At 39.0% G+C, this 21,375-nt stretch overlaps 1 protein-coding gene across 3 annotated transcripts in view; it reads right to left on the reverse strand.

Moving 5' to 3' along the window:
- FBN2 (fibrillin 2) overlaps nucleotides 1-21,375 on the reverse strand; it is a 125,298-nt gene that overhangs the window by 31,136 nt on the left and 72,787 nt on the right. For all 3 annotated transcript variants that reach the window (XR_012578114.1, XM_074532817.1, XM_074532816.1), the window contains exons 24-39: nucleotides 18,702-18,929; nucleotides 15,493-15,618; nucleotides 13,589-13,717; nucleotides 12,335-12,460; nucleotides 11,513-11,638; nucleotides 10,586-10,708; nucleotides 10,337-10,462; nucleotides 9,636-9,761; nucleotides 8,558-8,680; nucleotides 7,251-7,373; nucleotides 5,569-5,694; nucleotides 2,822-2,944; nucleotides 2,475-2,597; nucleotides 2,032-2,193; nucleotides 1,145-1,213; nucleotides 366-491 (exon numbers count right to left, since the gene is read on the reverse strand). Coding sequence is in view for 2 of the 3 variants with exons in the window: in XM_074532817.1 (XP_074388918.1) it covers nucleotides 366-491; nucleotides 1,145-1,213; nucleotides 2,032-2,193; nucleotides 2,475-2,597; nucleotides 2,822-2,944; nucleotides 5,569-5,694; nucleotides 7,251-7,373; nucleotides 8,558-8,680; nucleotides 9,636-9,761; nucleotides 10,337-10,462; nucleotides 10,586-10,708; nucleotides 11,513-11,638; nucleotides 12,335-12,460; nucleotides 13,589-13,717; nucleotides 15,493-15,618; nucleotides 18,702-18,929 (2,085 nt within the window). In the remaining variant the exon portion in view is untranslated. The remainder of the gene's footprint in view (nucleotides 1-365; nucleotides 492-1,144; nucleotides 1,214-2,031; nucleotides 2,194-2,474; nucleotides 2,598-2,821; nucleotides 2,945-5,568; nucleotides 5,695-7,250; nucleotides 7,374-8,557; nucleotides 8,681-9,635; nucleotides 9,762-10,336; nucleotides 10,463-10,585; nucleotides 10,709-11,512; nucleotides 11,639-12,334; nucleotides 12,461-13,588; nucleotides 13,718-15,492; nucleotides 15,619-18,701; nucleotides 18,930-21,375) is intronic.

Consider the following 21,375-nt stretch of genomic DNA (forward strand, 5'->3'; position numbering starts at 1 on the left):
CAAAAAATCTCAAACACAAAAGGAAAACCAGTATGAACTTTACTTCATATTGAGTAAATTAAACTGGTACTCTCACATCCAAAATGCAGAGAGCATCATAAAACTTGCAGGGTGAGAAGCCAGAAATCATTAATAACCCCTTAGTTTGCTGAATACACGTGGCTGAGGTCTAACATCTAAAATAAACATTAATATATCGAAGTGTTCTATTCCAGGCTTTGTACTAATTGTATCACCGGTGCCAAAGAGAATGATTTTAGGTAAGGGTGGAGTGTACCATGCCCACTTATGGATTTAAGGCTAAAAAGTAGTGGTTTTCATAATAACTGCACTGTGACAGAGAAAGAGGCTTTAAAGGACCCAACCTTCACAGATTCTTGTCTCTTCACTGAGGTAGTAACCTTTTGGGCATTCACACTGGAAGCTGCCAAAAGTGTTGATGCAATTTCCACCTTGGCAGAGGCCTGGCAGCTCCTGACATTCATCAATGTCTGAAAACAGAAGGGAAAAAAAAACCCAACTCACCATATTTTCATTCCACAATGAAAAGAAAGAAGAGAATTTAAGTACTGCCCTGAAATTTTGCGAACTAGTAGCTTTGAACTGACATGTGTGGCTTTTTTGGTTTTTTTTTTTGCTTCTAAATTGCTCTCCAGGAATGCATGGATAAGATGCTCATTCTCTTCCATTCAAACAGCCCTTAAGGAGCAGTTTCAGCTTGTTAAGCCCAATGTTCTATTGCTGTTTACAGGATTTTGGCATCTAATTCCTCACTTCTGCCCATTTATTGGAACCAGAGCTGCTTTGCCTGATGAATATTTCCTGACATTCGCACTTTCTGCTGACAAGCTGCAATTTTCATCAATGACTTATCCTTCAGGGCCCAATTTTGAAATCCAGTTAAAGTAAGGAAGCACACAAAAGGTATGCACCAGACTGTTCTCCTATTGAAATGGTGTTGGACTTCTTCCATATTCTTTTGCTGCGTGTCTTTTCATGTCGTTTCCCAATTCACATAAACAGTTGTTTTAGCTTTGCACTAAATATACTGATTTTTGAAAAAATGCGGTTCCTCTTCAAAGACGACCCCTTTTTTACTATTATTGTCAATATCAATCATCACAGTCATTCATAAGAAACTCACCTTCTAAAATAATAGTGATGGGATTTGGTCTGAATCCTTCTCCCCCTGGACAGAGAGTATTGTATTCAGCTGAAGTAAAATATAACAAGAGACATGTCAGTCCCATAAAAAATAAAATTATGCAACGGAATCATAAAATATCACTTGTGTTTTTAATGGCTGTTCTTCCCTACAGTCATTTGGTTTCTACTTTTTTGACCTATTCACAGTAAATAAAACATGTGCATTAGATTAAGAGAAAACCAATGTAAAATGAGGACTTCTGCTTTCTTTTATTACCATAATTCAGATACTCTTGAGGCAGGCACAATATTGATTTTTCCATACTGTGTCCTTACAGAAGCACGTTATTTTCTGTTTTGATTAGTTCTTTAATATGAAATGTCAGTATGCCACTGATAAAGGTAAGTGTCAAACTTGTAATTCCTATTCTTATGTAAAGAACAACACACTTGACATTTGTGTTGCATTATTCATTAGAGACCTTCAAAGCTGACAACTATTATTAAGTAATAGTTTCTAAAGTATTCAAGAGCGACTTATACATACACAACAACAGTTATCAACATTCTGCTTTGGAGAATAATGAAGCCCTCCAAATCAAAGCCATGATTTGAGTTCTAAGCATAATTAATTTGTGCCCAAAACTACCCAAAGTATCACCTGGCCGGGTGGGAAGTGCCTTCTAAAGGTGATTTATTAGTGTGAGAACAGGCACCAAGTCAGTTACACAAGACTAAAGGCAGACCTGTGACGCTCAGGCCCACACCCCCGGTCCCTCTAACGTGAAATTTGACTTGAATGACCAACGTCAAGAGACTGCACATTGCTTTTCCACCCCTTGTGAAATAAGGCAGCACCAGGGGAAGGTGAGGACATTTCCTTACTGCTGTTGGCAGGGGGACAGGTCTCACAGGGGTTCCCCCAGGCCTTTCCCAGCGAGCAGCAGCATGAGGAGCGAGTGACTCCGACCCCAATCTCTGTGCTGCAGGACAGGCCCCCGTCCCCTCTCGGCCCAAACTTCAGGTAGCAGCTGCCCACACGGTTATCTGTGCAAAAAACACACGTGGTTACAGCTGCACACCAAGATCCAGGCAAAGAACCGCAGGCATTCACCTGCAATTTCATACTTAGAAGGAGGAATTCAGGTAACATTGTGTTCTTGAAGCCATTGGCACTTCAAGAACATTGATAGTTATTGATGTTGAGAGAGACAACGCTAAAAAACTATGTAACAGGATATGCAGAATTGTGGAATTGTTATTTTTCTATCTTATTTCCATAAAAGCAGTGATTTTTAAAGTGATAGTTGAGGAAGCTTTTTACTTACCCACACAACCCACTCCAGTAGGATTCAGCTGGAAGTCTGGAGGACAATTACACTCATATCTTCCAGGAGTGTTTACACAAAGACCATTAACACAATTAATAGGATCAGCACATTCATCAATATCTAAAACAGGAAAATCTACATTCATAAATCTGCTCATTGGACAGAAAATAACAATTTTACTTTCTAAGACAACTTAGAAAGTTTCAAATGCGAGTGCATTTCAGCTGAAACTGAAGTAGAGTCTTTAAAATAATTCACCAAATGATTACAAATAAACCTTGTTCATCTTCATATTTAAGAAGCCACCCTTTTTGCTGATGTATTTCTGAAAAGCAATGACTTACCCGTGCAATTTCCACCAGTTCTATCCAGTTCATAGCCATCATCACAGATACAACGAAACATCCCTGGGAGATTGTTGCAGGTGCCAAACACGCAAATATTCTGGAAGGAGCATTCATCTGTGTCTGAAGGAATGTATTAAAATCAGAAAGTTACACAGCTTTACCACATTACTGTTATTATTATTGTCACATATGTGTCACAGCACCATAAAAGCAAAAGGAGACACATGTAGAATATTTTTAAAACTAACATTTTTGAGTTTGTAGAATACTACATAAAATTTCTATTTGTGAATTTGTAATTGTACAGAAAGTGTAATAAGAAGAAAAAGAGTGTGTAGGCACCAAAAGTCCTATCTCCTTGGAGGACAAACACAGGGAAAATAGGAATACAGGAAGTATAAGAATTATCTATGATTTTCTCAAGCCCACATTGAAATAGTTATGTAGTAACTACATACAGATGAGCTAAAATGCATCTAAAGGACTGCACGCTCATCTAAATTGAAGATGAAATCAAGCTGAAAGACACTGACAGAAAATTGGATGATTTTGTCAGCTGCAGTGTGGAAAGGAGATGAACACTGACACCACAGACTGCAGAGCCATGGCTTTAGGCACAAACTGTAAAAGACTTCTGAGCCAGAAGTAAGTAGGAGAGGAGTGGAAAAAAACCCCTCCATGTACTGTCAGACAGCAGGACTTTTTCAGTTGCCAGAATAAAGCAGCTGTGGAAAAGGCAAATGCTGTCCTGGCACGTATTAGTGAATTATTTTTAGCACAGTCAGGGAAGTGGAAAGCATTAATATCATTTTACAAAGCACAGCCAAATCTTAATTTGAAATCCTGAGTACAGTGCTCTGTTGATGAACTAATATTGCACAAGATGTGCAAAAAGGGTATTAAAATTATTACAGTAATAAAATATCTACTTTTAACCTCGCTGGATTACCTCAGCCAGAGGCTAAGAATTGATAAAATGACTCTTCATAGTAATATATGAGAAAGGCTGAATTCTGAACACCATTTGAGAGATACTTTTTTGGGGAAAATAAATGCCTAACGTCCAAAGTGCTGAGTCAATTTCATCTAGAAAATAAAATTTCTAAATACCCTGGAGTACAGCCATGGAATGAACCTCCAAATCAGGTCATTGAGAAGCTAATGTACTGACATCTCAAGAGACTTCTGAAGAAAGTGGATTAATAATTTTTATTACCATTATTTCACTAAATCAAGACTGGATTTTGCCTCTTGATTGTAGAAATCAGCAAAGGACTCGTCTTACCATAGTACAGATTAATATATCAACCTCAAAATGATAGAAATAAAAGCTAACTTCTTTTAAGAATGCAGCACCCAGATATTTTAGTTCTCCAACAGTACAATTTAATCAATGGAATGATTTCAGATCTCTGCTGTAATCACAGTAACTTATTAAGCATTTCTCCAAAATCCTTCAATTGTTGGACCCAAATTCTCCAACACATTGACCCAGAATTTAGAATTACATTGCTTTTGGACATTATTGTCAGTTTGGAACACTTTATTGGTTGGCTGGAATAGATTGGATTTATTAGGGGATTTTTATTAGACCATTGGCACCATGTAATACAAATCAGCTGCACAAAGAAATTCAGTAAAGATGACTGACAATACTTGATAATGATTAACAAACCTGACTGTGGCACAGGTAATTCCTCAGAAGCACCTGAATTATTCTGAAACCTGATTCATACATGTACACCTGAACACTGGAACATGCTGCGCTCTGGACTGAATCTTAGAGATTAAATTTTGAAACCTGTTCATTGAATCTCACTGAGAATTTTCACTTCCAAAGATGATATGTGGTTTTCACCATTAAATATGAAGTAAGTTAAAAGCTTTGGGGCACCAGCTAAAATGTTTTCATTTACTATACAGTCATATTGAACAACAAAAACAAAAGGTAAAAGAACACAATAGGGAATAGAAGCTGAACTATATTAGAAAGATCACAGAGTATTTTCCACACACTATCCAACAGTGACCAAAAGGAATTAAAAAAAAAAAACCTACAAAAATTGCTGAAACAAACCTCTGCTCTGGGATTTATGGGTGAAAGCCAGGAAAACATCACAATAAAGACGAAAGCAACCTCCCAACATAATCCACACCTTTCGCAGACATCTTTTACGAAAAATCCTTTCCTTAGGATTTTTACTCTTGAGAAGCTCAGAGGCCTCAGGAACAAAATGTAAACAATGGATATCTGCTGCTGTGGAATGCAACAGGAGCATCTGGGATTGGATCAGGTTAGTTTGTTTGTAATTAATGGCCAATCACAGTCAGCTGGCTCCAACTCTCTGTCCAAGACACAAGCCTTTGTTGTTCATTCTTTCCTATTTTATTCTTAGCTAACCTTCTGATGAAATCTTTTCTTCTATTCTTTTAGTATAGGTTTAATGTAAAATATATATATATCATAAAATAATAAATCAACCCTTCTGAAACACAAAGTCAAATCCTCGTCTCTTCCCTCAACACAACACCCCTGTGAACATGCTCACACACACCGGAGAAATCCCTTGTACATGACACAAGTGCTGCTTTCTCTGCTTCCAGGCTGAGGCTCTGTTGGTTGCTCTTTGCTTCAGAGCAGCCCAGAGGGCAGAGCAGAGGGAGCAGCAGCAGCAGCAGCAGCAGCAGGAGCAGCAGCAGCAGCAGGAGCAGCAGCAGGAGCAGCAGCAGCAGCAGCAGCTCACCTTGGCAGGACCGGCTGTCGGAGGCAGGGGCGAAGCCCATCTCGCACTCGCAGCGGAACGCGCCGGGCGCGTTCAGGCACTGCCCGTTCTCACACAGCTCCACGTCCTCTGCACACTCGTCAACATCTGTGGAAGACAGGAAAACCTCTCTGGAGCCACAGGCTTCACCAGCAGAAATGCACATCAGTATGTCCTGGTGTTCAAAATAACAGCGCTGGTGAGCGCCGAAGGTATAAAACAGAACACTTGTATCCTGAAGTAAATTGAAAGGATGCAGAAAAGCAAACACAGTGTACACAATTATTCCTTTCACCTTGCCACGACTCCTTACTCCTTGTTTTTCATTAACAGATGAAAATTTTTTAAATAATGTAGGCTTTTAAGATTCAGTTTTGAATAATCTTGACAAAGAAGTTAAATACCTTGCTTAAAATGTCAAAATTTTGCCTCTTGGTATATATTGCTATGCTATTTTGTCAGAAAAAATGTTCAAAAGGCAAATTTTCTTATATAATATGTAGAAAATTATAATCATATTCATTTTAGAAAATATTCTTTGAGGGTGAGGAACATTACAAGTACTGCTTGCACACCAGAAATTCTCCTAGTACGACCCAAAAGAGCTATAAAGAACGAGAATGGCAAGGGAGGGCATTCACCATTGAAGTCATCGTAAGAAGTGATAATTTTGTCAGATATTGTTATGATTATCCAAAAAAGATTTTACATGCTTTCTTCATTTTATTAGTCCATAGTTAATATTACATCTGATTTTTAGAGAAACCCAGAAGCTCAATCTAGGGATAAAACATTGTGCTCATGAACCAAAAACCTGAAATACAAAACCAAGTCATATTTGAAGGTCTTTACTCTCAAATAAAAACCCTCACATGACTAATCAGAAAACCTTGTTTCTAAGCTTTAAATTAATTTTTGTTTGTAATTAGCCAGTTGGCCAATAATGAATATATTCACAGTAGTTTTCTAGGTATTTTACTATCATTAGGATGTAATTCTTCAGCCCTTTAAATATGGTGAGCAAACAGAGGCTGTGTTAAAAGTTGAGAGCAGAGATAATGTACTATCTCAACCCTGTAAGTGATAAAAATCAGATTAACCCAAGACACAGTAATTAATACTTAACATAAAATCTTTGCACTTGATATAATAAATATCAGTTTATTTTGAGTCACTTGCTGTGTGAATAACGATGTCCACTCTCACCTACAAATTTAATTGCATGGGCAACATTTTAACCACAGTTTGTTTTTCTTTTTAAAAAGTCCTATTTAATAATCACATCCTGTTCTAATAAAAGAGTCATGGGAAAATAGATTATGCCAGAGAACTGCAATAGAGCTGGCATTTGGTGTTCTTGACTAGAGGCACTGCTGGGAGCAGGACATGCGTGCTCAAAATAATTGGCATGAAGATGAGGAGGAGGAAGAAACAGCAGGAATTTCCCCTAAAAATGGACCTGGTGAATCCAACTGGGACACAAATCAAAGAACAATCAGGTGCCTCTGACACCATTTCTTACACAGGACAGACAGGGAGCATCTTGATCCTAAATTACATTTTCACGTTCATCGTCTTGCACTGTGGGCTTAGGTCTAACTCACAAAGGTTCCACACAAGAGAAGAAGCACCAGGGACAAGCCATGTGTCAACAAAGCCCTTACCAGAGCAGCTGAAGCCATCTCCAGTGAATCCCTCTGCACAGGCACAGTGGTAGGAGCCCGGGCTGTTCACACACTGGGCGTGGGCGCTGCACCGCTGCGTCCCGTTGGAGCATTCATCAACATCTGCAGGCAGCAGCACAGCAATTAGTACACAGGCTGGTAATTGACTGCCAAGATAACCAGCAGCACCGCAAACTTGATTTATATCTCCATAAATACACATATTTAGTATTTGATGACATAGGGTTAATCTATAGTGACTCCACTTTAATAGGTCCTCCTTTAAATTACAGCGGGTGGGACTGGGAAGAACATTTCTGAGCAACAGATGGAATCAGCTGGCTCATTACTTGGATGTTCATGTCCTGTTAATGAGCTTAAAGTTAAAATTAGTTTTAAAAAGAAGAAACTGAACCAAAGAAATGCGGTGAGGTAAAAAAACAGCGACTTATTTAGGAAGTCTCCTCAAGTAACAGAAGAAAGTGAAAACAATGCAACCCCATGAGAGTTGAGGCAAGTTATTCACTTGGATGTTAACATGTATGAAAATAAAAAGAAAAAAGAAAAGAAAGAAGAAAGAAAAAAAAAAGAAAAAAGGAAAAAAAAGGAAAGAAAGAATAAAAAAGAAATGAAGAAAAAAAGAAGAAAAAAAGAAGAAAAAAAGAAGAAAAAAAGAAGAAAAAACAAGAAATCTCATAATAAGGTAATTTTTTTAGCAGATCACATCAATAAAGCCTTATCTTCCATAGATCCAAAAAGTTCTGAAAACAAAAAGCAAGTATTACAATCTTTTACCCATCAAACTGAAACAGGAAGGCAAGGGGACATACACAATTACAGCAGCCCAGCAAATACAGATACAGGTTTCCGATCCCTCCAGCCCCAATCTGATCTACATCAGGGTCTATAAATCAGATAAATTACAAGACATTTAAAAAAAAATGTTTGAAGGACTGGAAATATCTGACTGACTAGAAACAATAAAACGAAATCTATTTAATTTCTGGGTTTGGTTTTTTTTTTTTTTGCACATTCTAGTAGCAGTTGTATATAAACTTTGTAAAATATGAAGTGAATTTGGAACGATGTTACAGCATCAAGTTTCAGAGATAGCAAATCTTTTTTTTTTCCCTTAGAAAACCAAATCTGTGAAACATAATAATCTTTCATACCCACAGGCACCAGCAGACAGAAGAATAATTCTTTGTTTCCAATGGACTAATCACACAGTCACATTACATGCTTTCAGAAAAAAAAAATTGTGGGGAGAGAGAGAAAAAAAAAATCTTTCTTTTCCATGTACTTACCAATACACTTAATGCCATTTCCAACCCAACCTTCTCTGCAGCTGCATTTAAAACTTCCTGGCACATTGACACACGAGGCATGCATGTCACAGTTGTGAGCTGCAATTTCACACTCATTCACATCTACAAGCACAAAACAAACTATCAGTATTTACATCAGAATATTAAAAATTCTGCTCCTTTTACATATTTCCACTGTGAGGGTTTGCAGCCTTTTAAAAAACAAATGTTTAAGAACTTAGAAAAATTCAAGCAAGCTATTTCATATTCTGTATTAGTAAAAAGGAGTGACAATTGCATTTCATTTTTGCTCTTTGTTTGCAAACATGACAATCAGTCCACTTTCTTACAACTGCTTTTCAGCAAGAAATTAACACTCTTTTCCAGAAATATGAAATATGCTGATCTTTTTATGTCTAAAACTGGGATGAGGTCTTTGGGTGCACAGACACTTTTCAGTCATAAAAATAATTATACACCCATGGCTGTAGTAGTTATAGAACAGATCCCTAAAAACAAAATTGTAGGAGAAATTCTGTCAGCTTCTTTCGGATGAGCCATGGAGAGCATGTGGAAGAAAAGGTACTGCTCAAATATCACAGAATTTGTGGAGTGATTATGAGTGACTACAGAACTTTAAAAATTGTTGGCATAGGCTGAAGGATTTTGTAACTCTTTTTTTCCCCCCTCTTGTTCTTTCCTTAGACCACATGGCCATTTCCTGCAGCTTGAGTTGAGATGAGTTCATCCTCCAGGTACATGTGAAAAATGAGCACTGATAAAAAGCTTCCAACACAACTGCAGCCTTGCCACCCCAAGCCCAGCTCTGTAACAGGGGTGTTCACATAACCTGTGCTGCCAAAATCCTTAAAATCAGTTTGCAATGGGCCTCCAGCATTGATACTGGTGAAGGAACACTCCCTTTAAAACTCTGGCACATGCTAGCAGATGTGAAACACTCATATATATACAAGTATATACAGATACCAAGCTCTCTCTTGTGTGTGAACACTTGTGCATTTATTTTACCTGGAAGCCAACCAAGGTATGAAACATATTCACTGGAAATCTGTTTTACCTGTGCACCCTGTGGTTCCTTTCTTGACTGAATACCCAACTTGACAGTGACAAATGAAGGAGCCTTTGGTGTTTTCACACTCCCCAAACATGCAGATGTTGGAATTCAAATCACATTCATTCACATCTGTAGGTGATTATAAATTAATTATTAGTTGGACATTACTGCCATTTTGGAACACTTTATTTCAGGTGAAAATACCTGCTATATGAGGTCGTAATATATTTCAGCTGTTCTACTCTGTAAATTCCCTATAACAAGTAAGGATAAATGTGTAGTCCAAATACCACTGTTTTGTGGTAAAACAAATACCATTTGTTTTCACCTTTTTTTTGGAATGCTAATTAAAGGAATATGAAGCAAACTTTTTCTTACAAGAATCACTTAAAATCATTTTTGTAAAACATATTTGCAATCATAATAACTTTCTTCCAATGAACAATTTTTGAAGTGCCCCCTTCTGAGCCCCTCATCTGATCCCTTCTCAGGACACATGTTCCATTATAGTAAAATCACACCAATGTTTTTTAACTATGGGATCTCGTTCATTGTTAAGGAGTTACCAATAGGCATACAGATTATTTTTTTCATAATATGCCTAATTTCAATATTCACTTTCAAGGACGCAGTAGAAAGAACAGAAAGTAAAAGCTGCAGAATCCGCAAGGCTTACACTAAATTTGGTGCACAGAGCTACTTACCAACACAAGCTTTCATGTCTATAGAAACCATAAATCCATCATAACAGAGACAGCGATACTCCCCTGGGATATTGGTACACTGCCCACCATCACAAATATCTGGATTGTTTTCACATTCATCAATATCTGAGGAGGGGAAAAAAAACAACCAGGCAATAATTCTGTCACTGACACGGATAGGCTGGAACACCACCTTGATTCTGGCTGAAAAGATAATGATGCTGGGGTTTTTCAGGTGTAAAATCCTACCTGCACATGTCCTGACATCTGGCATCAGAGCATAGCCATCACTGCAGCTGCACTCATAGCTGCCCTCTGAGTTAGTGCAGTGGGTGTCACAGCCTCCATTCATTATCATACACTCATCAATATCTGGGGAAGCAACATTGGTGGCAGTAAGTCTACTTCTTTAAGAAAAACATCATATTCCCTTTACATTTTACATAAAGAAGTTCATCAGTGGCTTCATTCTGAATTTTCATTCTCATTCTACTGCCTCTGACTTATATTTGGTTCTTTTTTTCCCTCTTAACTGCTTTTTCATCTGTGGGAGCAAGCTGCTGAGTTAAATGTTGGTTTTGCTCCTGTGTATTGCTAGGGCTGTGTAAAAAAGCTCAAGAAAAAAAGTTGGGAAAGGAAAAAAAGGGAAATGCTGAGAAACTTAAGAGTTTGAAATGTGGCACAAATTTGCAATTTTGTAAAAAAACAACTATAACAAGCAAATAGAAAACCCTCTCAGTACTGCTGCTCTCCTTTGCAAAGAGCTGATGTGCTGGGCACTACATAATTCAGTATTATTATAGTGAAGAATTAAAGAGATGCATATGATAAGGAGAAAAAAAGTGAAAGACAGACCATCAATGCATAGAGCTTTTCTTGCTTGATCAAGAAACCTAGGTGCATTTTCTTGTTGTTGGCATCAAACCTCTGATTTTAATGGAGCAGTACAGGAAGTATAATTTAAAATTATTCTACAGAGTTCACCACAGCAACCACATTTTTATACCTTCTTTATATTCCTTTATACTTCCATATTCCCACAACAGCTCATGATAGGCCTCAAAGCACATGAGAAAACAGCCCTGCTGGTTTTCAAAAGGAAGGTGTGAAGTTAAATAAAAGGAAGGACAGATGGAGCAATGCACAAAACCCCAGGTGCAGGTGCCCAGCACTTGCCTGTGCATCCCTGTCTGTCAGGAGTGGGCTGGTACCCAGAGTCACAGAAGCACTGGTAGGTCCCAACCATGTTCACACACTTGCCATTTCTGCAGAGGCTTTCACTCAACGAGCACTCGTTTACATCTGGGGAAGGATTGGTCAGATCAGTTGCAATTCAGGATATTTAACAGCTTAAACAGCTCAGGTTACAGGCAGAATGAGAGGTAAATTGCAAACTGGTGGCTTTCCGGTTTGTTAAATTTCTTTCTTGTTCTTGGCATGCTCCAGTTCAAGGAATGGAGTTCTGCACACCACGTTTTAATTAGTGTCCAAAGATTTACCTTCTCTGACTCAGGTCTGAGAGAATGAATTACAGAGTCTGGGGTGGGCATTAATTACCAAGTCTGCTACTTTCCATCAAGACAATAAGCTAAAGAGATAATATGTTTATTTTTTGACTTTTTCTTTCTTTGTTTTTTTTTTTTTTCCTTCGTCGTTTTGGTGGATTATGGGCCAAAAGGAGAGATGCATTGTAACATAGGACAACACCTTTTCGTGACTGATTAAAGTTGCTCCCATGAGTGGTACAGTCCTCTCAGCTGCTTAATAACCCCTGAGAGGCCTGATAAAACACTTCTCTTTGGAATCAACAGCATTCCTGGCACTGAGGATTTTACAGGCTTCTAATTTTTTATTTGAAGATACAACTTTTGATATAAAGGAGGAGCATGAATTTGTTTAAGAGAGCATTAACTTGTTTAAGAGATCCCGGAGACCCCACCTTTGCCAGGGACTGACCACTCCTCCAACTAAAGGTTATTTTCCTGAGTTGAAACTCACCCAAGCATTCCTCCTGGGATGGTGACAGCTCATGCCCCAGGGGACAGTCACAGCGAAAGCTCCCCTCAGTGTTCACACAGGTGCCACCCCTGCACAGCACAGGGTTGCGTTCACACTCATCTATATCTGCAGATATAAAATGGGCACATAATAAGGGGCAACAAAGAGAAAAGCAATTCCAGGGTCTACAAGTGACAAAATAAAAGAACTGTTTCATGGTGTTGCTCCTCTACTCATGCTGCACAACAGACCAAACCAAAAACTGTATATCACTGTTAACTCTAAAGATGGGTATTTTCCCTCTCAAGAAAACCAGAAATTCATCATTTATTATTAGATATTCACGAAAACATGGAACATAAGCAAAGGCAGCAAATTTCTGGATATTGCCCTTTAGAACAATGCATTAATGTGATGTATATATATTTTCAAATTGATTAACGCAATCAAACACCTGTTCACATATGCACTGAAATTCCTGCCTGTGGATGCAGTTATGGAGGACGTTTGTGTATCAGTTTTTACCTAAATGGCTCCTCAGATTGGTAACTCCTGTGTATGATATGGTGTGGCTGGGAAATATTCTGGCTACAGCTCATAAAGGCAAACAATATTTGACTCACAAAACTGAAAAAAACAGCTAACACTACAGGTGTGGATGGAGAGAAATACAAACAGAAGATGTTCAAGGTGGAGGATTCACACACACTTCTGGACTCTCAGGAAAGTCTAAAAGCATTACAATTTGCAGGAAAACAAGAAAAGGTGACTGAAGCCAAACTGTCATTTTTTTAGGGTGGCTAGACACCTTTTGGTGTCTCCAGACCTATTCTTACAACTTTAAACAGGTTAAAGAGATGTCACTTTTTTTCAGGAAACGATGTGAGAATTTCTTCAGTCCTACAAGAAGCAAAGAAAAGGGACTTGACACTGCTTTCGAAACTCCAGCTTTCTATTCCTAGCTTTACCAAATATTTGGGAACCCCATTAGCAGTTTTTAAATGAATTGTGTGAAGAGCTGCTGCCATCCTAAAATATATCTGTACAGAGTAAGTGTCTCTTAATGGTATCAGTAATTAGTACAAAGAACAAGCAAGGCTATATACTTAATTAGGTTATCTGCCTCTATAAACTGCATATCTGACTCATTTGCTCATGAAGCCACAATAATGACACATCTCAAGTGCTCAGCTCAGACCACAGCCAGGCTGTGCACAGCAAATGGAGACTCTAGGGGATCCTGGCAACACTTACCCATGCAGTTCTTCATCATCATAAATCCACTTTCGTAGCCATCAAAGCACTCACACTCAAAGCTGCCAGGAGTGTTGACACAAGTGCCACTTCCACACAAGTCTGGGGAGATCCTGCACTCGTCAATGTCTGTTACAAAGCAGTGGAGAGGTTAGGAAAATCAAACAGGATTTAAGGTTATCCTGCTTTTCACAGAAAAAAAAAGGTCACTGTAAATTAAGCCTACAGAAACCATATACAGTATGCAAATCAACAGAGAAAAAAAAATTACTTATAGAAACATCTGACTATGTGAAACAGACAATGAAAGATTTGTAAGGCTGAGTCTTCAGAGCTCTCAGGCTATAGCAAACTATGTAACAAGTTTGCTTCTATTAAGTGTAATTTAAGGTTAGATTCTTAAGGAAATAACTAAGTGTAAGACATTCCATGATACCATTCTTATAGAGGTATCAACTGACTTCATGACTACAATACTATTGATTTTAATTTGATTATTATAAAGATACTTATCCAGTAATAGCATTATAAGTTTACATACACCCTTTCCATTAGGAATTAGCTCCTATCAAAGCTAGATTTACAGTTCACTGGTTGTCTTGTTAGTTACGTTTGAATGAAACCTACTGCAGAAAACAATAGCAGAAAAGACAGACGAGCTCTTTTTAAATCACACTGGTAGTGAGTCAGAAATTTAAAGGGGAATTTTAATGTAGATATGAGCCAGTGAAACAGGTAAGTGCTGCAGGAGAGGAATTTGTGCCACCTCCCATGATAGGTTTCTGCTGAGTGATGACACCCAGTCCTTACAGAGGTGTGGAGGTGTCAGACCCACATGGCAGATCTGTCACATTACTGAGTATCTGGGCTCCTACAAACTTTATAAAACAATTTCTTGCTGCTTTAAAACAAGCAAAAAAGTAATCTATTTCAGAAAACTTGTTTCTCTGCAGCTGCTCAGTGGAATAATTTCGTCAATACAGAACAGAAGGGGGAAAAAAAAGTTTTTGCAAGTTTTCTGACCTATTCTGGTTAGTTTAGAAATAAAGTTTGTAAAATACATTCTTCGTCAATGCAATCACTATAAAAACAAGGAAATCACCAGTTAGGGCAACATTAGCATGCAGACCAACCTCAGTGAGCATGCCTTACCACCCACACTTCACGGTTATTACTCAGACACACTCATGGATGCCTGCATATTGTAACAAAACCTCCTTCATTTTCAGCACAGAGCCAGCCACCCACAACGCTGGCATCCGAGTTGCCACAGCCACACAACTGTCAAGCCTATCTTCAGATTTTCCAGACAGTAAAGAACAAAATCCTAAACTTGTAAATTAAACACACGTGTCTGTGTCTTCCTGAGTTAACATTGCACTTGAGTTAGAATTGCTGAGGTGCCCTTGTGTGTTCTCAGCCATCAAATCTAAATGTAATTAACTTGCAGTCTCTAAATTCATACAATGACCAGAGAGTAAGGAACATAAGATAATCTATGTGTTAGAGCATTAAACTTGGCTTTGCTGGTGATCCTTATTGATTTTTCAGGTTGTACAGATACAGCGTGACCTGAGCACCTTAAGCACCAATGATAAAAATATAAAAGTGTTGCATTTATTAACTAATCAGTTTCTGAAAGGAAAACTTGAGACTGTTTGCCATTCTCTCCAAAGATTAGGCTCTTAGAAACTGAAGGAAATGAACGGCATCGGGTCTCCAGATCACCAAGCTAAGCCACAAGAGCAAGCCAATTTAAAAAGCCCCAGGGATGTGGTGGGGCTCAGCTGGGCTCCCCTTCTCCACAACAGTTTGAAGGAACAGGCTGGTCTTTCCAGATTTTTTCCAAGCAGGACTATTCCATTATTCTAGGCAAAACTGTGGAAAATGCAAGGCTTACTCACCTGTACAGTTTCTTTCATCCATATCTAAAGTGAACCCACTGTTACACCTGCATTTGAAACTTCCAATTGTGTTTCTACATTTACCATTCATGCACATGCCAGGGAACACTTTACATTCATTGATATCTAGGAATAAAAACAAAGGAAGTAATTAAGAATTAAGAAATTCTTAAGCACAAAGATAAATGGAATCAACAGGAATTTCCAGGAAAAGGAATTTCTTACCAACTGCATTGAGCATAAAAGGCAGGCTTTGGGTTAGAGGGGACATCCTTGGAGACCTGACTGGAGGTGAAACATTTCCCAGTCTTTTGGCTATTTTTGGGTTTCTTTGCTTCACAATACCCTAAGCAATAATTAAAAGTTTATACTAATCAGGAGTCAAAGAAATTCAGGGATACTCTCTGAGTTGAAACTCTGATATGTCTATGGTGCTCAAGTTTGCTTTGTGCCACAATCAATATTCCTGGCACTTCTGAGCCAGTCTGTAAAATATGCAACCATTACCTGGTTGATTTGGTTTGGTTTTCAAATTGAGACTGCCAGAGTTTTATCTGGAGCTGTTCTGAAAATTTTATTTTTTTTGTTTTGTAGAGCATCAAGTGAAATGTTTCACCTCTCCTCAATGCTGAGTAACACAAACTGTTAAGGATCTTGCACAGGGCAAGGCTGAATGACCTCTCCTACACTCTGTGAAATAATTTGCTGAGGCAATGTCCTTAACTGAGGATCATCTTCAACAAAACCAGCATCTATCTCCCACTAATTTCTGTGAATGGAACACAACAGTGGTCCACATTAAGAAACAGAAACAGGAAGCCAAACGTCAGAAAATCTCAGCCTAGACAAGATTTATGAAATAATTAACTATTTAAATTAAACCAATGTTGGTTCAATTATTGTTGCTATTGTTGTGGTTATATTTTCCTTATTTCTTTGGTAAATCACCAATGAAAATCAAGAGCTTTGCCTGAGAGTAACGACTCCTAAAAAGCAGAGCTTATTTATGGTGAAGCAGAGGTCTCACCTGCTATAGCTTTCTAAAGCAACTCAAAATATTCCAAGAAAAACGCTTCAGAATATATCCTTAAGGAAAAATAAAAACCCTAACAAATTTTTGGATCACCTGAGCTTCTGGACACAGAAAACTAGTTTTTCTTCTCAGATTTTAGCCATCTGAAGTAACTTGGGTCTGGTTTCTTAACACTTTCCAGCCTATTCTGTTTTGTTGTTGCTCTACGAGAGGTGAAGGTAGCAAGAACTGGACAAAATACTTTTATTTACTCCTTTATCACTGCAGATCCTTTTTGTCACTGCTCTCACAATCATAACCCAACAGACACCCTCTCCTTTTAGTCACTTACTGATTTTGCAAACCAGAGAAAGAATCCACCCTTCTTCAGTCTCCCAGAGAGCCCTCGTCAAAATTTAGTAATATTTTATGTTTACATCTAAAATAACTTATTTCTTATACCGCATGATGCTTGCTCATTCCCTGCAGAGCACTGTCCGAAAAAACATGCACATTTTGCACTATTCCTGTATTTCAGAGTTCTTCTCCTTTCAGGAATTTCCTTCTCCTCCTTACCCAATTCAGACTTTGCAGCTTTTGCTCTCAAGCACCCATGAAAGCAGAGAATTCCCCACCTGTACCATCAGCTCCTTCAGGCAAATACCTTTATCCCATCTCTCAAGCACACTTAACAAGCAGCTCCAAACCAGGAATTTCCTCAGGATACCCTCTCAGATGCACCCACATTTAATCCTCAGACCCCAGAATTGATGCCTCAGGATTCAGGTTTTATATTTTTCAGATCCTGTACTGCTTTAGTGTGTAACTCTAAAACACCATAGCCTGTCATCCACTGTTCTCCCATTTTATTCAGGCAAAACAATACTTCTCTAGGCATGAAACTGAAGGACACCTTACTGCCTCAGGCACTGGGAGACATAAACAAATGTCAGAATTGGGGGGGGGGGGGGGCAAACTTAGAGGAAATGACTTCATTACCTGAAGCTGTAATTGGAGGATTAACCCCTGACATGTAAATGGACCAAACTTTAACTGGGTGAAAAACTCGTGATTGCTTTCTGTCACCTTGATATTTTCTGAAAAATCCCTTTGCCAGGATTTCTTCTCCTGGGAAGACGAGAAACCTCAGCTTCCCCATGTTTTGCTCCTCTGGAATGTGAGTTGGAGAATTGTTTACCCAACATTTGAATTGTTTTAACTTAATGACCAATCCCCGTTCAGCTGTGCCAGGAATGGGGATCAGTCATTAAGTTAAACCTGGTCTGTAATGAGTTTTTATTATTCATCCTTGTCTAGCCTTCTGATGTCCCCTTTCTCTTTCTTCAGTGAAGTTTTAATATATAATTTTCTTTTAATATAATATCATAATGTAATAAATCAGCCTTCTGAGAACTTGGAGTCAAATTCTCATCCCTCACCTCGTCCTGGGGACCCTCACAACACTGCAACAGTTTTCCATCTTGGGTGTAGCCTCTCTGGGAGGCTTCTGACGATTTTGACAAGCTGTATCTGTTGAAGGCCTTCAATAAAAACCCACTTTAATCCTCTTAATCTGGTCTAGCCTCTGTTCTAGGAACACATATCACCGACAAGGGTCTGTGTACAAATCACAAACGGGACGGGGCTGCTGAGGAACTGCCTCGAGCTGTTTGATTTCCCAGCATCACAATACATGGCTATGGCAATGGGAAGATGCCAGCAGCTCACATCCCGGGCAGCAGACACAGAACTCAATGTCACAACTCACTTTATAAGTTTTTTGACCAATCACACAAAGCAAAAGCACATTGACAGTAGTTCTATCCAACCACTGTAAGCACACATACCTTTGGTTAAACAATGCTTGCTTATTTTGAATACAATATCTGCTTGTGAACCTTAAAACACAATGCACAGAGCTCCATTATTAAGCTTAAAACTTCCTAGTATCTGGCTAGATAGACTTTTCTGTAGCTTTTTCCTAATATCTGGCTAGATAAACTTTTCCGCAGCTTTTCTGCCTGCCTTTTGCAGCATTCTCAAAACCCTCTAATACTAGAGATTCCCACAACACACTCCAAGCCATTAGCACCACCAACTCTTTCAGGCCTTTATCCACCTCTCAAGCAGGAATTCCCTCGGGATACCCCTGGGATGCACCCACACTTATCCGTCAGGCAGAGGGAGGAAGGCTCACCTTTGTAGAAGGGCCTGCCCGTGAGGAGATCGCCCCTGTTGGAGAAGCCGGGGCCCCGGGGGCACAGGGCCCGGTGTTCCGGGGAGCCGGGAGCGGGGCAGCGCTGGCAGCCGGAGCCCCAGGCGGCGCCCAGGGCACAGCAGCAGGAATCCATGCGGAGCCTGCCGGGCACGGCCTGCACGCATTCCTCCTCCTCCCAGCGCAGGTAGCACTGCTCCGTGCGGATATCTGCGTTACACAGCAACAACAAACAGGCCTTTATCCCCCTTCCTGTTCCACAACAACAGCAAACAGGCATTTATCGCTCCCCCCGGCTGTTACATTGTGAGAAAGGTGTATTTTACGACGAGCTTTTCAAGGCTTTCATCCCTCTTCTCGGCTGTTACGTTGTGAAAAATGCGTATTTTATGATATCTTTGCAGATATTAAAATGAGTATTATGTGTGATGTGTTATGAGAGTTATGCTGTATTAATTCTCAAGTAGTGTGTTAAAATACAGTTTTAGTTTTAACAAAATGTTAAAATAGAAACTATGCTATGCTTTTTTCCTAAAGAAAGGACTTGCACTGAGATAGCAGCCACAGGACACCTGAATCTGTCAGAGAAACAGAATTTATTGCCCCATTATCAGAAGAAATGAACTTCTTCCCACCTCGCTCATTCCAGTTAGTATTAAGAGTAAGAAGCTGACACTGCCCAGACAGAATTCTGTGTCTGAATTGAATTTATCCATCATGTATGAGATGTATGAATATGCAACAGGTTATTGTTTTTAAGGGTTAATCCTCTGTTAACGTGGGTCCTTTTTCTGGCTCGTGCTGCCCAGAAAATGGTACCTGGACATCCATAACTCTTTGTTTCTACTGTCTCATATTGTCATTATTGTCTCATATTGTCCTAATCCAAACTGTCCAAAATTTTTATTACTCTAATTATATTGCTATTTTTATAACCATTTTATTACTATTAAACTTCTAAAATTTTAAAAACAAGTGATTGGCGTTTTTCACATACATGCTGAGGCCTGAGGCCTCAGCTGAGCTTGACTTAAGAGAGGAATCTTGGGCACTCTGTGATTAACATCACCAGTGTTATTTAGCTAAAAATAGATTACAAAGGTGCTTATGCTAGCTGTGTAGTTATAACAACTACACAACTAACTTTATGTAGTTATCTACAAAGAATGTATCAATTTAAGAAACTTTCCTAAGCACCATTGATGCCTTAGGATTTTACCTTGTATATTTTTGATGTATTTATGTATTTTTATATCATCCTGAAGTTCTTTAGTGTATAACTCTAAACTCTATATAGAGTGCTAGCTACTATCTTCAGATTTTGGTCAGACAAAACAATTCCTCTCTAGGCCTGGGAATCAAGGACACCTCACTGCCTCAGGCCCCAAGAAATGTAAACAGAAGTGAGTTGGGGGGAGCAAAGTTAGGGTAAATTACTTCATTACCTGAAGCTGTAATGGGAATTGTAAATGTAATTGGAAGATTAACCCCCAGTATGCAACTGGACCAAACTTAGAAAAGTGTAAAAACCCAGGACCTGTCATCCATTTTGGGTGCAGCCCCTGGTGTGGTTTTGGCTGTCTTCAGGAAGTGTACCTGAAGGCCCTTCAATAAATATAACCACTTTTTATTCCCTTAATTTTGTCAGGCCTCTGCTTTTAGGTAGCCCTGGAAAAGGCATCACTTTCTCCATGAATAGAGGCCTGTTTGTGGGGTATTTTAGGGGAAACCCTCCAAGCTGAGGCCTGAGTCCTGGCCAAGCCCCAGCCCTTGCTGGATGGGATGTGTGCCACCAGATCCAGGAGTTTTTGTGCCAAAAATACATTCAAGTTGGTTTGACTTGGTGATTTGGGCCTATGAAAGCTGGACTCACTTTTGGGGTGAATTTGGAGACCCCAGCTACAGGTGGATACACTGTGTGGGATTTTCCCAATTGCTGGGCAGAGTTGTCCAGGTCCTTGCTGTGCATGAGGATCTGGATGATGGTAAAGTATTTAGGCAACTGGGGATTAATCTTTTTCCATCACTATCCTTTCTCTCACACAGTAATGATTAGGTGCACTACCTTGCTTACTTTTGCTTGTTGCTAAAGCCAAGCGTGTAGTTTTATTGAATGCATTATTTTACCTTTGTGTGGCCTTTATATTCTTAGTAAAATGACACCATTCTTTCCATCGGTGTCTGTGTTTTTTAAATCACCCCTGTAAATTGGCAGAACATTAACAAGCACACATTAACACTCAGCTCCTGCTCAAGGCTCTGCATTTCTGCACAATGTTCAGCCATTTGAAGTTGCTGATGCTGCACTATAGTTAAATTTCTGGATCTTTCTTGTGCCACATAAAAGTACAAGAATTTATTTTGTTGTATCCCCATATCAAAATAAATCCTTACCCTCACATCACTGCTTCTTAGGATTCTGTGTGTATTTGACAGGACAGACACATGTATTTCTTTACTGTACCAAGTATTCTCACTTATAAAATGACCCTTTTATTTGATGGGACAGCCACATCTGTTTCTTTATTGTACCAGGCATTCTGACTTAAGAAATGACCCTTTTGTGGCTCTTGTGGTTAAAAAAGAAAAAAAAAGAAATGGTAAAAAAATTATTTAAAAAATCCTTTCTATATTTATGTTACTGAATTAATTTAAT

Source organism: Zonotrichia albicollis, chromosome Z (assembly GCF_047830755.1).
Source record: "Zonotrichia albicollis isolate bZonAlb1 chromosome Z, bZonAlb1.hap1, whole genome shotgun sequence".
In the NCBI taxonomy this organism is placed as follows: Eukaryota; Metazoa; Chordata; class Aves; order Passeriformes; family Passerellidae; genus Zonotrichia; species Zonotrichia albicollis.